We start from the raw sequence: 16,227 nt of genomic DNA on the forward strand, positions 1-16,227 counted from the left end.
AACAAAAACAATCTCCGTTCACACAAGCGTTTAGGCTCCGTATCAGAAATGATTTTGTCCATATTAACACGTCTGGAAACGTTGGTTACTCGGGGGTTGAAAATCATGTATAAGTTGAAAATACAGAAAATACTTTGGATAAAGAACAACAATGGTGAAACGTAAGACCAGGGATTTATTTGCCTGGACAGACTACGAGGTGAAACTGTTACTGAAATGTATGTAAGCCTACCTAACCAATAATAGTCCGTTCCATGTACCTCGGAACTCGGAAGCCAAAGATGGGAATGACTAGCCTGGGAAAACCCTGACGAACTTCCGGCAAATTTGAGATTTGCTCTGCAAGTCAGTCTGGCCAAGAGCCCATTCAAGCCCATTTCCAATTTTTCCAAATCGAGGCACCAATCACAACCGCTGAGGCGGGCTTTACACGATGAGGATAGCGCAGCGACGGCAAGCAGCTTTTTGTTTACATTCAACATGGTGGCCACCGAAGTGCAGCAACCCGTTGGTGCCGCTGTCGCTGCCTTGTCACCCGGATCGTTGGTCTGATTGGTTGAAGGACTATCCAATTGCGCCCAGAGGCATTTGTCCGTTGACCCTTTGGAAATGGGCTGTGATGCCAGACCTTCTGAGAAGGGTCTGGTGTCAACCAGGCTAGGGAATTACGTCACACCCGAGTTGAATGCGTTCCTTTTACAAGTCAGATTTTCATTGTTTACATTAGCTCTAGCCAGGTTAGCTATTGTTAGCAATGCCAGTTGAGAACAACACATTACGCAATTTTTTGTGCATACAAACAGTGTAACAACATATCCACAGATAGAACGACAGCACTGCGTGTATGACTGATTTAGTGAGACACATAACACAGAAGTGCTAATAATTGCATGTTACTAAGGCTTTCACAACTGTTGATGCACAGAGCAGCCATGTTGGATTTTTTAGCACAGGGTACTCGGTGGTTGCCCGAGTTCTGAGCTTGGAAATCTGAGGTCAGGGGGCGCGTTTGCGACTTTGACCTTGGAAAATCCGACTTCCGAGTACAAATGGAACGCACTGTAAGACCGACGTGAGTGTCCGTTTCTGCCCGTCCAGACTACAACGCAACCTGGGAGTTTTCAAACCTAAACTGGGTCAGCAGCGTTTCGAACTGCCTCACTCCTGTTCAGTGGTAATGCAAGTCCCATTTCTCTTTCAAATAGATGCTAGCTAAGTCTGCACAACTGTGTAAACAATTGTCTCAGCCATCAATTACAATGGCTCCCTTTTAAATACTTAGCATTTATTGCTTGCTTGTCTGTATAGACGGAGTATCTCTGTGTACATGAAGACATTCATTAACAGTCGGGTGCCCGGAGCCCTCCTCTTTTCACCACTTCCACCACGGACGACTCATCACCTGATTCCTTTTAACAGACTTGTCAGAAGAGACGGGACCATGCCAGAAGGACATGAGGAGTGGAGCAGAAGATGTGGAAACCACATGTTCATCAACCACTGGTTGCACGTCTCCTGCTGTGTAATACACACTTACACAAATATGTCCGCAGAGACAGGCATCCATTTTTATACACAAACATCTATAGAAGTACAGATGCAGTAATAAATGCATGCACCCAACCATCTCCGCCACTGTCCAAGTACAAGACAGATTGTGAATACATATGAATCATGTAAACATGACATGTTGGAATATAACTTGCTGCATCTCCTGTCAGACCTTCATCGGCCCCTCGTTTCATCAGCTGGTAAAGAATCATCTCTCTCCCCCGGACTAGAGAGAGTGTATTTTCACACAGAGGCTCTTGTAAGACACCACCTCCATCTGTGATCATCTATCTTCATCCTTCTTGACCCTCCTCTTACTCCATCTGTGATCCTCTCTCGCTCTTTCCACTCCCATTAAGCAGCCTCTCCCTATACAAGCTCTGTCTGTCACTGGCTTTTCCTCTAACCCTCCCTCATCCACACACATCAGCTCCCTCTGTTCTCTACTGTAACTCAATATGTGGCCAATCAGCGAGAGGCTTTGGAGTTTTGCTCATTACAGACTTTACAGCTGCGGGGCCTCGCTGGGAAGCCAGACATCTGCAGCACCTTCCAATATCTTGTCTCTCCTGGGCCGACATAAACATCTGCAGTGTAGGTGAAAGGATTGTGGGAGTCCAGGAAAGAATCTGAGAGATAAAGGGAGGCTATGGGAAGATGAGAAATGTCAGCTGCAGATGGAGGAAAGAAGCAGAAAGAAAAGGAAAATGGAAGGTAACCTAACCCCAAAGCTTAACAAATGTAATTAAAAAGTCCTTATAAATGGCCTGGGAATGTAATCAAATTTGCTACTGTCATTCATTCAGGATAATGTAATAACATGAGATTATAACTCTATATTATACACACATATGCATATGCATATGTATAAACATCATTAGTGAATGTTATGTTTTACCAACCAGATTTTATACCATTTATGAAGTCATTCTTACCAGTTAATTGCAATAATGTAATGTGGGAGCAATATTTGTGAATTTATTATCTTCATATGTTTTAGCCATCCTTGCATTACATTTCACAATCAGTTGCTAAAGGGCTGATTCTCAGCTTATGCTCCTCAGTGGTTTTTGAAGACTTGCTGCTATACAGAATTGAATTTAAAGCCACAATAACAGAAATTAAAAATAATATCTGACTAAACATGGTTGTATAATATGTATGAGCAGGAACACTGTATTAATTCAGGAGCATGACTGGGTTCAGCTTAGCTTACCAAATCACAAAAACATGTTTTGCATATTGTATTACCAGAAATTCCATTCCTAATTGCATGGTCAATAATTAAGACACAGAGTTACTGTAGCTGTAATAGTGTCAGGGAATTTGACCTAAAAATAGCATATTTCTGCTCCAGGCAAAAAGAAAGATTACGGAGGAGAATGTAAAAGAACGTGATTTGGGACCCGACTTGCCTTCAAGGATGATAAGCTGGAAAGTGAGGCGGGGGAGAGAAAGGCGGAGGATGAGTGATAGGAGGAAAAGTGGGATGTCCTGTCCCCCACTGAGGCCTTGTAGACTCGGTAGCTGCTACAGCCTGCCAAATTATAACCTCATCTGGGGTTGGAGACACCTGGCTATTCACACCAGAGCATGCGAGATGACTTCCACAGCTGTCCGACCATGTATTACACGTTTGGAGGGACAGCAGGGTCTCTGTCATTCAATAACACATAGAGTATGGAAGTTCTCATGACTCATGTCATGGGAATTATAATGGGCCCCCAGCCCAACTCTTAGACAGTTTATTTCTCTTTCATTGCAGGTGATGTTAAGCAGAGCAGTGAGAGAGATGAGCGGAGTCTTTCGCCTTCTTTATACAGTAGTAGCAGGACTCGTAGACCACAACACATCCTGATACAAGTAATTCATAAAACATTTGGTTTGCTTAACACATTACCATTCCGTGCTTTCTTAAAGTTTCCATATTTATTCACAATATGCTGTGTGTGTTTATATTTGTTCAATGCGAGACAAAGAGATACATGTATGTGTCAGTCTCTACCTGCAGGGCGTCCCCCAGGTCGGCAGTGCTGATCTCAGGGTCCTCTGTGGTGTTGAAGGGGACAGGAGTTATCCTGACAAAGGTAAGGACGCGGGGTTCAGGGTACCTCCACAGCATCACCCCCGGGCTCTCCTCTGTCTCGCTGTAGAACACCACCTCATGGGGTCCTGGCAGTCTTTGGGAAGCTGCCAGAAAAGAAGAATAAACTAAAATTTTAGAATTACTTCACTTTACTTTGTCCATAATCTGAAAGCAATGCTCATGCTGTGCTTTACAGGGAGACATAACAAAAGAGGGGAAACATACAGGGTCCTATTTTAACGATTGTGAAGCACCTGGCGCAGGTGTGTTTAGGGCGTGTACAAATCCACTTTTGCTAGTTTAACGGCGGGAAAAAGGGTCAGTGCGCTGGGCGCGTGGTTCTAAAGGGTTGTACTTAGTGTCTTCATTAATCAGAGGTGTGTTTTGGGTGTAACATGCAATAAACCAATCAAAGATCATCTCCCATTCCCTTTAAAAGCCAGGCGCGTTTGGACCTTGGAGCATTGCTGTTATGATGGAGGATTTGCTAAGCAGGAAGGAGAGATGTTCAGGAGAAGAAACTGATCTGCTCGTGTGTGAAGTGAAAGCGCCTGAGCAGATCATATATAGCACGAGCACTATGCCACCAAAACTCCACGAGGTGGAGCAGGCGTTATTGACATTAGACCAGGTTTTTGTTGGTCAATGGTGCGATCACTTTCCGAAATTGACAACTGCGTTGGTCTTAAACTAGCAAAGACAGCTTTGCGCTGCGCTGGGTGCAGGATAGGGCCCATAGTGTAAGTACGAAAATAAGAAAATGGGGTGAGGAGAATAGTTGAAAGAGAAAAAGATTAAACAGGATAGCTGATCTGACAGATAAAAACAATGTGACTGGAAAGCAGAAGATGAACTGGAAGGAATCCATGTATTTTATATTTTAAGATACAGTAGATTACTAGTTTCCCACGCGTCACTCTTCTGGTATCATACAGAGCCACTTCTCCACAAGATTTCAGAACAAAAAGCCTGTTTAAAGGCTTAACTGGAGTCCTTGAACATTCACAGATGCATGCTGAAGAAAGAAACACGCAGAGGTTGAAAAAGTGGGATGAAAATTCTCATGAATAATGTGAAAATTCACATTATGTTCCAATATGGGATGCATTGTATCATTCTTTTCCCATTATGAAATTCGCTGAATGTGGCAAAGAAAACAAAAACAATGTAACTTTGACTTGCATATATATTTGTTGCTGCGTTGTTATTTCTACTATGGAATCCAAACTTTCCAAAACAATATCTCTCTTAATAGAGCACGGTGGATGTTTCCACGCTTTCAGAATGTTTATATGCGTAAGATGCCGTCTATAAACAAAGTGGCTGAGTAAACATTTTTGCTATTGAGTAAACAGCCATTGATTGAACCATGCCAAGCACCTGCAAAAGCTGGATAACACTGGATCTAAACTTCTGAGTGGTGTTTGACTTAAGTCGTGGCTGCTGTTTGGGATTCAAGTCCTTTGGAAAAATGTTTATTTGAAAAAAACAGTCAAGCAGAGAACTGCTGCTTTGCTTGGCCCCTGGAGGTCCAAACACTGAGAGTCTCTTTCCAGAAAACACATTTCAAGGGGCAGCGAAATCTGTCTGGGGCTAATTTTTCCCTTTTATGTGAAGCGGTGAGCTGCCCACTTGAAGGTAGACAGCGTATTGTTCTTATGCGAAATGATGGATGAAAGAAAAACAGACACTTTTATGAGGTTTTGCTTTGATTCGAGTTAGCTTGAAAAGTGAGAGGCAGGGACAGAGACTCCCTCTACCCTTCTCTGCATCCATCTTTCATCTCCTCCTCTGTCCATCTATCCCATCCATCCCTGTGTCGGGCCCCTGGGGGCCACTCGCTGTTTGCTGTACTCCGGGGCCCGGGTTTCTCTTTCTGTTGACAACATGTTGCAGACAGATTGTGCTCTGTGTTCAAGTTCACTACTGTACGTTCTGCTGTTTCAGCCAGCATATTAAATGCATCAAAGACCAGTGGAACAGTGCAACAAACAAACCCTCAACCACAGCTGACAGAGTGGACTGCTGGTCTACAGCCAGAGAGAAGTTTGATCCTCTGTGTATAATGTTCCTGTGTGTGTGTGTGTGTGTGTGTGTGTGTGTGTGTGTGTGTGTGTGTCTGCGTGCATGCACGTAAGAGGACAGCACACACAAAGCACAAAGACGGGGAATAAACAGCATGCGTGGAGTGGAACCAGGCAGACATGTCCGATGAAACTTCTTTCCACAGAGGGCTTTGATCTGACTTTGATTTAAGGCGATGTGTATCTTAAGTGACATCTCACTTTGGCACAAAAGTTCCTTTTTTCAGGAAGTACCAACTCTGTTATACGAGTTTACGAATGATTGACTATGGTTACTGTTCATCCTATGGAATTCAGGGACCAGTACTTACCACTGCGCCGTGCATTTTGAAAACCTTGTCAAGAAATAGCAGGGTAAATGTATGTCCAGGTAATATTATTTTACTCTGAGTCTTGGATAATGCTTTTCGTCTGTTTGCGACTAAAAACAGCAGTGTTGTAGTACTCGAGACCGGTCTTAGTCTTGAGACCAGTCTAAAGACCACATTTTGAAGGTCTTACTCTGTCTTTTCTCCGTCTCAGTTAAAGAGGACACAGGATGTTTTTTCAAGACCACAACTGCCTTTTGATTATTTTATCAAGGCATTTCTCATGATACACTTAAAAGAGGTGAATGAAGAATCATAATTTATTTTCTGTGTTTTTTTTCATGGGAATGTGGATCTTTGAGGAGTTGCTATGGTTAGCATTTTCCACATTTTATTGTGGCATGCAGTGTGGGACTCGCACTGGTCTGGTATTGGTCTTGCCCAACCCCTTTAAGCTGCCTACACATGACAGGCGTTAAAAGCGCTTTGCGCCGGCCGTTACATTGATTTCCTATGGGGAGGGCGGTGGTGCCCAACTCTGCGCTGCGCTACTCCTGGCGTCGTGCACCGCTCAGATTTGCCGCTTTGCTCTGTGCTCAAAGTTCAAATTATTTCAACTTTGACCTTTGCCGCTGACCTATCGAAAGCGCAAGCAATGAGATAACAGCATGTTATGCGGAAAAGAGCTTCCTTGCCACCCTTGATGACGAATACCTGCGCTGCACTTTGCTCTCTGCGCTTTGCTCTGCATCCTACAGAGAGCAAATCGCTTATCATGTGTAGGTGGCTTTAAAGTCTCGGTCTTGGTCTTGATACACTCTGGTCTTGGTGATGACTTGGTCTTGGTTTAGGTGGTCTTTCACTACAACACTGGTAAACAGCAAGCAATCTTTAGGGAGTCTGGGCTACTGCTAAACATCTATTAAGGTGCTGTTCTAAGAATGAATCACGTCACTTGACATAGGATTTATTGAGTATAGCAGCCAATGCTTTACCTAGGGATAAGCCTGGCTACACTACCAGCCCCTCTGCACATGATCAGCTGTGTGCGCTGTATAAACACTCACCTGAGTCCTGGATGTAATGAAAATGCCCGGTACGCAGGTCATCTGAGCTGTGCTCTGTCCGGGGGGAGGGAGAGCCTGGAGAATGAGGTGGCTGGGTGTGGCAGGCCTTGCCCTTGGAACAGCTATCAGCTGACTCTGAACCTTTCTGGAGGTTTAAGTACTCCAGTAGGTGCTCCTCCACCAGCTTCAGGCAGCTCAGATGTTCCTGTCCCCAGAAGACCTGTCGAGACAGAAGCACGGTCAAGAGTGTGGGATGGTGTACGAGAGGAGACAGAGGCCAACAGGGAAGTCAAGATGTAGGGTTAGGGTATATTGGAGGATAAAGAAAAAGAGAGACAAAAGGGAAGTAAAGAAAGAAGCTAAAAACAGACTGTGATAAGGAAAAAGTGAGTGAAAGAGTGACACAGAGTCACAGCTGATGCATAAATACCTACGTTTACAATTATTTAAACACTCTTCTCAAAACAGGAAGAGAAGCAGTCGGGGTTACCCTCATCATCACCCCTTCACATCCTTTTCAACATTGCCCAACACAACCTCACATCCTCCTTACTTAGCCGCGGCATTCCCCTTCTCGTGCTCCATCAAAGCAGGTCTGCCTGGGGTTTGGACTAAGGACCAGGAATCTCTGAGTCAAAAACTCTTCACACATGGAGCTGCCTGCCTGCTACTCACTAGCTCGCAAGGGTGGGTTATGACTAAACTCAGGAAAAAACAGGAAAATTTGGGGATTTTTTTTTTTTCCCCAGGTTTTTGGAAAGAGAGCACGACAAGAAGGAATCGGAAGGAATTCCGGCGGTTTTTGCACAGCACTTGATTAAAACACCGCAAACGCCAATATTTACAGTGGGAAATGTATGATTACGTATTAAGTGTTGAGTTACGAGTCATGTTTCTGTTAATGGGCACGCTATAAAAGCATTAAGAGAACCACTGAAAATGGGGAAGGGGTAGGGGGTTCCCCCGGAAAAAGTAATGTGGAATAATACATTAGTAATAATGTGTTCAGTTAGTTACATTGAAAAGGGACTTTTCAGTGTGGACATTATATAACTTTACACAGGAAAAAAGGCACACATAAGATATAACATCCTCCCCCCTTAAAACAGCCTTTTAATATCCCACCACTTAACCGGCAGATGTGACTCAAATCTACAGTGGAGTTACAGCATGCAAATCCTACTGTCATATCACTTCAGCTGCAAAGAGGACAGAAGCCGATTTAAAGAGGAACAGCAGATTTAGGATGAGTGGGATGAGCTGTGTCTGTGGGTGTCAGCTCATGAATACTGGAAGGATTCATTTGGAAACCAAAAGCACTCAAGGCGACCAGTGGTGGAATGTAACTAAGTACATTTACTCAAGTACTGTACTTAAGTCCAAATGTTGAGGTACTTGTACTTTACTTGAGTCTTTTCTTTTCATGCCACTTTCTACTTGTACTCCACTACATTTTAGAGAGAAATATTGACACAAAAACCATATGAAGTTTATAAAAATTATGAAAGAATTATTAGGATAAGATGATTAAACACTTAGTTGTTCGACAGAATTGTTTTGATCGTTTCTAGTTTCGACAATGTGAGGATTTTTCTGCATTGAGTACTTTTACTTTTAAAAGGTCCCATGGCATGAAAATGTCACTTTATGAGGTTTTTTTTTAACATTAATATGCGTTCCCCCAGCCTGCCTATGGTCCCCCAGTGGCTAGAAATGGCAATAGGTGTAAACCGAGCCCTGGGTATCCTGCTCTGCCTTTGAGAAAATGAAAGCTCAGATGGACCAATCAGGAATCTTCTCCTTATGAGGTCATAAGATGTTACCTCCCCTTTCTCTGCTTTGCCCGCCCAGAGAATTTGGCCCACCCATGAGAGAGAGAGACATCATGGCTTTCAAACGAGCAAAGTGGCAGTTGGTCAAGGCCACACCCCCACCCTCCACCTTGCTCCCCTCTCTCCTCAATAGCATTTAAAGCTACAGACACAGAAATGGCACATCCTAAAGAAAAGCTCATTGTGGGACCGACTCTAGTGGCTGTAATTCTGCACCAAGGCTGAATTTCGGGAAAGAGACTTCAGATACAGTATTAGGGGACCACTAAGGTCTATATAAAAGAGACTTCAGATACAGTATTAGGGGACCACTAAGGTCTATATAAAAGAGACTTCAGATACAGTATTAGGGGACCACTAAGGTCTATATAAAAGAGACTTCAGACACAGTATTAGGGGACCACTAAGGCCTATATAAAAGAGACTTCAGATACAGTATTAGGGGACCACTAAGGTCTATATAAAAGAGACTTCAGATACAGTATTAGGGGACCACTAAGGTCTATATAAAAGAGACTTCAGATACAGTATTAGGCAGCTATATAAAAGCATCCAAAAGGCAGCATGTCATAGGACCTTTAAGTCCATTTTCCTGATGATACTTACATACTTTAACTGAAGTAACATTTTCAATGCAGGACTTTTACTTGTTACAGTTTGGTATTAGTAATTTTATGTAAGTAAAGGATTTAAATACTTCTTCCACCGCTGAAGCCGATGTGACGTTTAAGTGGGCAGCAGCATGGCCTCTTGATTCCAGGCTGTTCTCTAACTGGAAGAGCCTTGTTCAAGCCCTTGGGTTTAAGCGTCCTTGAGCACGACACTTCAGTCTAACCAGGTGTAGAGGTGCTGATCTGACCCTGGCCTCTAGAAACCGTAGCTGTGCAGGGGATAAAACTAGTGACTGAGGGTGCTGAATTGATGTCACAGGTATACAGTACAAACCTGCAGCAGGCCTCCCTTCAGGTCCAGCAGCAGTTTAGGGGGGCCGGGCTCAGGTCCGGGGCTGCCGCTGTGCCGACACCACCGAGCCTCCAGGGAGGTACTGCAGGAGAACGGCCCCAGCAGGAGACGGCTTCGGTCCTTCAGCCCTGTTCTCACCAACAAATCTTGCAGCTCCAGCTGCAACGACGCAGCCTGAACTGCATCTAGGAAGAGAGGAGGAGTAGCAATGAATGGCATGTAGAGCCCAAGGGGGGGGGAACTACAGAGGGAAAACAGAAGGTAAATGATATGTCAAAAAAATATTTGGACTATGATGAGGAAAAATGTCTTGTCAATGTCACGTAAGTGGTTTGTGGATAAAAGTAGGAGCAGTCACTAATTTATTGATTACACATTGGAGAAAAAAGGAGGAAAGAGGGTTCAAATAGACCGGGAATGTCTAAAATAAATACTAATTTCAAAGTGAAATATTGATATCTCTAATTATGTATAAAAACTAACACAGCTCATTGATACAAGTGCAACCAAGCCAGATGAAACTGAAACGCATACACAATTCAACCTCAAAATTCAGTTGCACGAATGCTTGCCTCTGTTTTCTTTATACTAACCTCAATTACAACAGTCTGTCTATGTAGCAGCAAAACATACAGTACAATCCCATCAACCACATCACTGGCCTCTAAACTATTCCACTCATTTGATGTTATTAACATAAACACTTGCCTCTCAAAGAGGGGGGCATGATTGTTCCTCTTTAACAATTACGTGCAAACTATGGTATACTGTATGTCCCTGCCTTTGACTTTGTTTATGAATCTATGGAATGATGAAGAAAAAAAAAGTACAAATTTGCTCAATTTAAGTGGACTGTTATGCACTAATTGAAGTAATTTATTAGACTGGGTACAAGTTGCCAGAGTGAAGAAAATTGACCAATATTTGGTTCTGAGGCTAAAAACGAAAAAAGGGAAACCATCAGAAATAGCAGAGGTGACTCCTGTCTGTCTCTGAACCAAGGTGTTCTGGGGTCTTGGTTACACTAATTTGAACCTGTATGGATTCAAGTTCTGTGATCTGGTAAACTTTTTCTTTTAGTATTTTTTTTTTTTTTAAATGTTTTAATTGTGATCTGGTAAACTAAAAGGTTTAGCAGACAGGATGACATGGAGAAAACCCTAACGGGACCCAGACAGAGAAGCCAAACACCCACTCATCCTGAAAGAACCAAAAGTAGCAAAAGCCCCAACTTAATAAGGACAGCATTCTCTGTCCTTTCCATTAAAACAGAGATGTGTCACTGTGTTCACAGGCTGTATTGAACATGGTCTTTTGGTCCCATAAATCAGCGGACTGAAACCCCTTCTACTAGTCGTTGACATGGGAGGGCTGATCTGGTCAGTTAAAGCTACATCAGCAGCAGCAGCAGCCCACTTGGAAACCTCAAACCTACATGACTAATAACGTCCTGAGAAGTGGCTCTTTAAATTGCTTTTTTAACTCCAGTCTGGCTGTTGGTGTGGGAAAGTAAAACAAAGTAGCGACACACCTGTTTCAGTCCCTAACTATAAGTATTGTATTATTGTTCCTATTACACAGCTGTTTTTTGTAAACGCTGTAACAAGCAGAGGCATCTCTACAATACAACAAAGGGTAACCTTTTGTAAAACTGAAAATGAACACCCAGAAGTTATTCTATGAAACTAGCTTGTCCTTAAATAACTCTTCATACAATATAAATTGTATTTATAATATAAACACCTGACACCCCAGTTATATAAATATAGCAAATCCATGGTATCCATGTTAGTGCTTTTACATATGTATAAATATTTTGTTTATGTGTCAGTTCTTTGAGGAAAGACTTTGGCCACAGTGCGCTTGGGGTTCACTTGGGGTAATTGAGGATGGAAGAGATGGAAAGGCATAAGAAGGGAGTGGGGGAGGAGTTGATGAATGAGGAGACAAATAGATAGAGACAAGGAGGGAGGGAGCGAGACAGAACCAGAGGGTGTGAGAGTGAGAGAGGATTTGATGAAGATATTTCACGCAGGCGCCCTCACATCTTTCCAGGCTTGGTAAACTGACTAAGGAACATTTTATTCAACATTAGAGCGCAATAACACAACAGGGGGGTTCGAATGAAAGAGGGCTTCTCTTGAATAAATCATTCTGGGGGGGAAATATTATACCGGGATGACTCATTTCTCTCAGGAAAGACATTGTTGATGCAAGTTGGCAGTTTACCTGCTAATATCTTCTGGTGTTTCAGCGTAGAGAGAGCTGTTAGAGATTACTTACTGAACTGTGGACATCAGGTTTATTTTCATGGCTAGGATTTATTAGACAGCACAAGGGAACTCCCAAACTGGCTTGGTAAATGGAGGATCTTTCATTCACACACGTATAAAAGGAGACACAAGCACATGTACATAGACACACACTGGAAAGAAATGCCCGCATATATGCAGATTTGAATGCATATGCACAACCATGCACACCCAGGTGAACAAATGGAAACAAATACACCCAGACACACATTTGCGCACACACGTACAATGTGTATCAAAGTATTCTCTCCAGTCTCACCATGCGTCATTTACAGCCCAGTTGACCGCAGCATCCTGGTGCTAAAGCCAGCAGCCAGCACTCTTAATAATCAACCTAATTGGGAGTGGTTTTAATGAGGGGAATCCCTTTCTTTCTTCATCTCTAAACTCCATTCTTCCATCCAGGCTGAATAATAGTCAGAGGCACATTTCTCCATGCTCTCTCCATCCCTGCTTTTGCCCTGTATTGCCATAGTACTGCTATTTAGGTTGGTTTCCAGAGATGTGTCAGCAGACGGCCCAAAGACATTACACTGCTCAGCTGTGAAGTACTGCCATAAGAAGGGAGGGGTGGAGGGAATGTTAAAGGGGAAAAAAAAGAGCTGGGAAAGTATTGGAGGATGAGGCAGGTGGTACCTGCGTTCACTTGAATAGAGTATGCAACATATTTGCAGATGATGGGTAAAGCCACATGAAGCAAGAGACAATGAGGAAGAGAGAGAGAGAGAGATATGAAATAACAAATAACATGTACACAGATAAACGAGAGAAAACAAAAAGAGCATGAGATTGATGAAGAATGAAGAAAATAAAGCAGCAGCAGCAGCAACCTTAGACACAGTTGAAGTAAGAGAGATGATAAATACTGGAAGCCAGTGTAGAGACAGTTATCCGATCAGCACAAACACAGATACACATGTGCACACATGCCCCAGAAATACAAAGACCTTTCACAGACACCAATCACTATAGCATGACATAGAGATGAACAATAACATTGTTTTATGCCACTGAGACATACACACTCACTCACACGCAGAAAGACACGGGAGCAAATGGGCAGCTGTTGTTTTGGGGGTATTTGAGGTGGCTACACTGTGTGTTTGGGGTTCAGTTGACTGGCTCAGATGGCGCTGAATGAAATAGATCCTTGCATATGAAAATGGCAATGGCATAAACAAACACACACACAAACACACTTTTTGTGAACTGTTTTTGTCTGTTTTTCTAAATAGTAAATTAAATAATTGTTTAACACTATTTGTTAGCCATAAGTAAGCAAGTACAAAGTAGTAGTAGTACAACTAATATCTGCCCATAACTGCAGCCAAAGAGCAGTACATGGAAAGCACTTCAGTGTACCAATCCATGCACAATATTTAAACAGCCAAAGTGGGTGGTGGGGAATATAGGCTGGATGGAAATCTTCCTAAAGTGAAATACATTTCTGGCAAACGCTTGGGTAAGATTAGATAGAATCGGAGACATTGATTTACCATGTCGGTTTCTCCCTGGCAGCCGTTATCTGACCACTGCCTGGCTGATTTATACCCTGGGATGCACTGGTATCAATTAGAAGAAACCTAAAGGAGTCATTACCTAACTAGCAGAGGCCCCCGAAGACTGTCTGGGATGGTAAGAGTAATAGAAGTAATATACTGTCACTCACCACAGAAATACACTATACCTCACCACAAGACCACTATAGGACACTAGAGGAAACTGGTTTCGTAGCAGGGGGACACCGTCGGCCAAAATGGCACAATGCTGGGAGCTGTGCGTCATTCCAAGCCGTTACACAGTAACTGATGAGTGTTGATAAGTTACATATGGGTTCCATGACAGTTGCAACACATTAGGAAACACAGCAAGCTACGTATGGTAGATGGGTTTTCACTTCTTAATAATTCACTCTACATGCGATCTCATCATAGGAAGACATGTATGAAGATAATGCTGCAAGTAGAGCGATATTATTCCCACAATTGGAATTTTCACAGTATGCCATTCTGCTACCCAACTGAAGCCTGATGGGTGCTGACAAATTATCGGGTTTTAGGTCAAATTCGGGCCATTTCATTTAATACAGCTTCAGGCTCGGTGTGGTTTTGGTTTTGGTAATTTTCAAATGTAATTTAATAAGGAATCACTCTCTTTCTCTCTGGCTGCTCCAACGGTCTGTGTCTGTGTGAACATGTGTCTGTGGGATGTGTTGCGACATGCAGTGCCCAGCGGGAAAAGTCACCGAAACAGCAAAACTAGACCAATGTTATTCGTTACATTAACCTGGCAAACTAACGCTCCATACCTGATCAAATCAAGCACAATGTTGCTAAAGGGGGGGCTTCTTAAAATCTCCACTGATTCAGGACAAACTTCTTTATTATTGAACCTTATGGCCTTAAATAACCTATGATTGTGCTTGCACATAGTTTTGTTCTGGATTATGACTGTTTAAGATACCAGCCATGTTAAAGCAGATAGTTTCGGCTGCAATTTGTGTAATCTTTTTTCTACTAACTATGTATTCCTTTTTGCTGTATCGCAGTAATCTAATAACCTGACTCCGCCAGATGGATCGCTTCGCATTTGCTCGGCATATCCATCTGGGAACTTTCCGTTGGAAAACTTTTGGGAAGGGGCGGAAAATACTGGTTAGCTGATTGGATGAACCATCTGTCTATCACCTATGTTGGTGATAGACGGGCCAAATCAACCAATCAGATCCACGAAGCGTATGAAAATACAACCACAAGCCCGCCCCTGCTGCTGCAGGCAAAGCATAGCTCGTTAGCTCAGAATGCAAGCAAGAAACATGTCGGTAAAGGAGATTTGCCGTTTGCGTAACAAGAATTTAGGAATAAAAGGCACCATTTCAGGTTCCCGGACCATATTCCAAAAGAAGGATCCAAGAGAAAAAAAGCATTAGCGAGTGCGCTGTCTGAAAATACTGGTTAGCTGATTGGATAAACCATCTGTCTATCACCACCTAACCCACCTCAAAAACAACGCTGATTGGACCGGTCGTTTGGCGAACGGCTCCAAATTTTCTCTATCTCAAGATGCCAGACTGATCTGCGAGTGGAAAACTGGAGCTCGCGAGATCAGGACAGTCTCACAAGGCTAGTAATCTAACGCATTACTAATAAAATGTTGGTAATATTATACCCGTTACTATCTCAGTAACACATTTTAACCCGACATTTAGTGCCGTTTTGTTTTTTTAAGAATTCACCAACACGAGAAACATTCCGGCACAGAGAAAAAAAAGCCGTAAGCGTTATTTCCTGTTGCTGTATTCGGTGGTTGAGATGACTGCAGAGACGGATACATTTGCGACATGGACATTATTACGCTGCGTTGAAGCGAGCTGTCCCGTCACTGTTCCCGTGGTCGGAGCCAGAACCAGAGACGGTAGGCTAGGGTCATCTGGGTCCTGTCAGTGCCGACAGCCACGTGCCCGAGCAACTGACAGATAACATGTCGGGAATTAATGTTTAGTCTTGCTACATGTAATATCATTACATTTTATCAGCGGTGGAAAGTAACTATAGGCTACGTCGATTCAATTGTAAGGTGCTTTTAATTGAGTATTTTCATTTTCTCCTACTTATTAGGCTACTTCTACTCCACCACAGTTCAGAGTCAAGTAGGCTACTGTACGTTTTACTTAACTATTTATTTTTATAGCTTTCTTGCTTCTTGCTTCAGATTAATAATATGAATAAATGATGATGTATATAGTGGATAAAGATGAGACTTTGTTAATCCCATGGTGAAATTCACAAGCTACCTGCCAAGTCATACTTCCGTTTTTATTTTGGTGAAAGTAACTCAAAAGTAACGCAAAAGTAGTGTAAAGCATTACAATTCAGAGACAGTAATATTGTAATATAACTATTTACTCTCAAATGACAATAATTAGTAATCAATAACGTATTACATTTTGGAAGTAACTTGCCCAACACTGCTGAACATGTACCTTTGTTTCCTTTTGGAACTTTGTGCTGGTTGGCCGCAGAGC

General features: G+C 42.7%; 1 protein-coding gene across 1 annotated transcript in view; it reads right to left on the bottom strand.

The window, feature by feature from the left end:
• vps13b (vacuolar protein sorting 13 homolog B) overlaps positions 1-16,227 on the bottom strand; it is a 372,345-nt gene that overhangs the window by 72,851 nt on the left and 283,267 nt on the right. The window contains exons 39-41 of the mRNA XM_028581593.1: positions 9,874-10,076; positions 7,097-7,316; positions 3,557-3,741 (exon numbers count right to left, since the gene is read on the bottom strand). Of these exons, the coding sequence (XP_028437394.1) occupies positions 3,557-3,741; positions 7,097-7,316; positions 9,874-10,076 (608 nt within the window). The remainder of the gene's footprint in view (positions 1-3,556; positions 3,742-7,096; positions 7,317-9,873; positions 10,077-16,227) is intronic.

Source organism: Perca flavescens, chromosome 6 (assembly GCF_004354835.1).
Source record: "Perca flavescens isolate YP-PL-M2 chromosome 6, PFLA_1.0, whole genome shotgun sequence".
Classification (NCBI taxonomy): domain Eukaryota; kingdom Metazoa; phylum Chordata; class Actinopteri; order Perciformes; family Percidae; genus Perca; species Perca flavescens.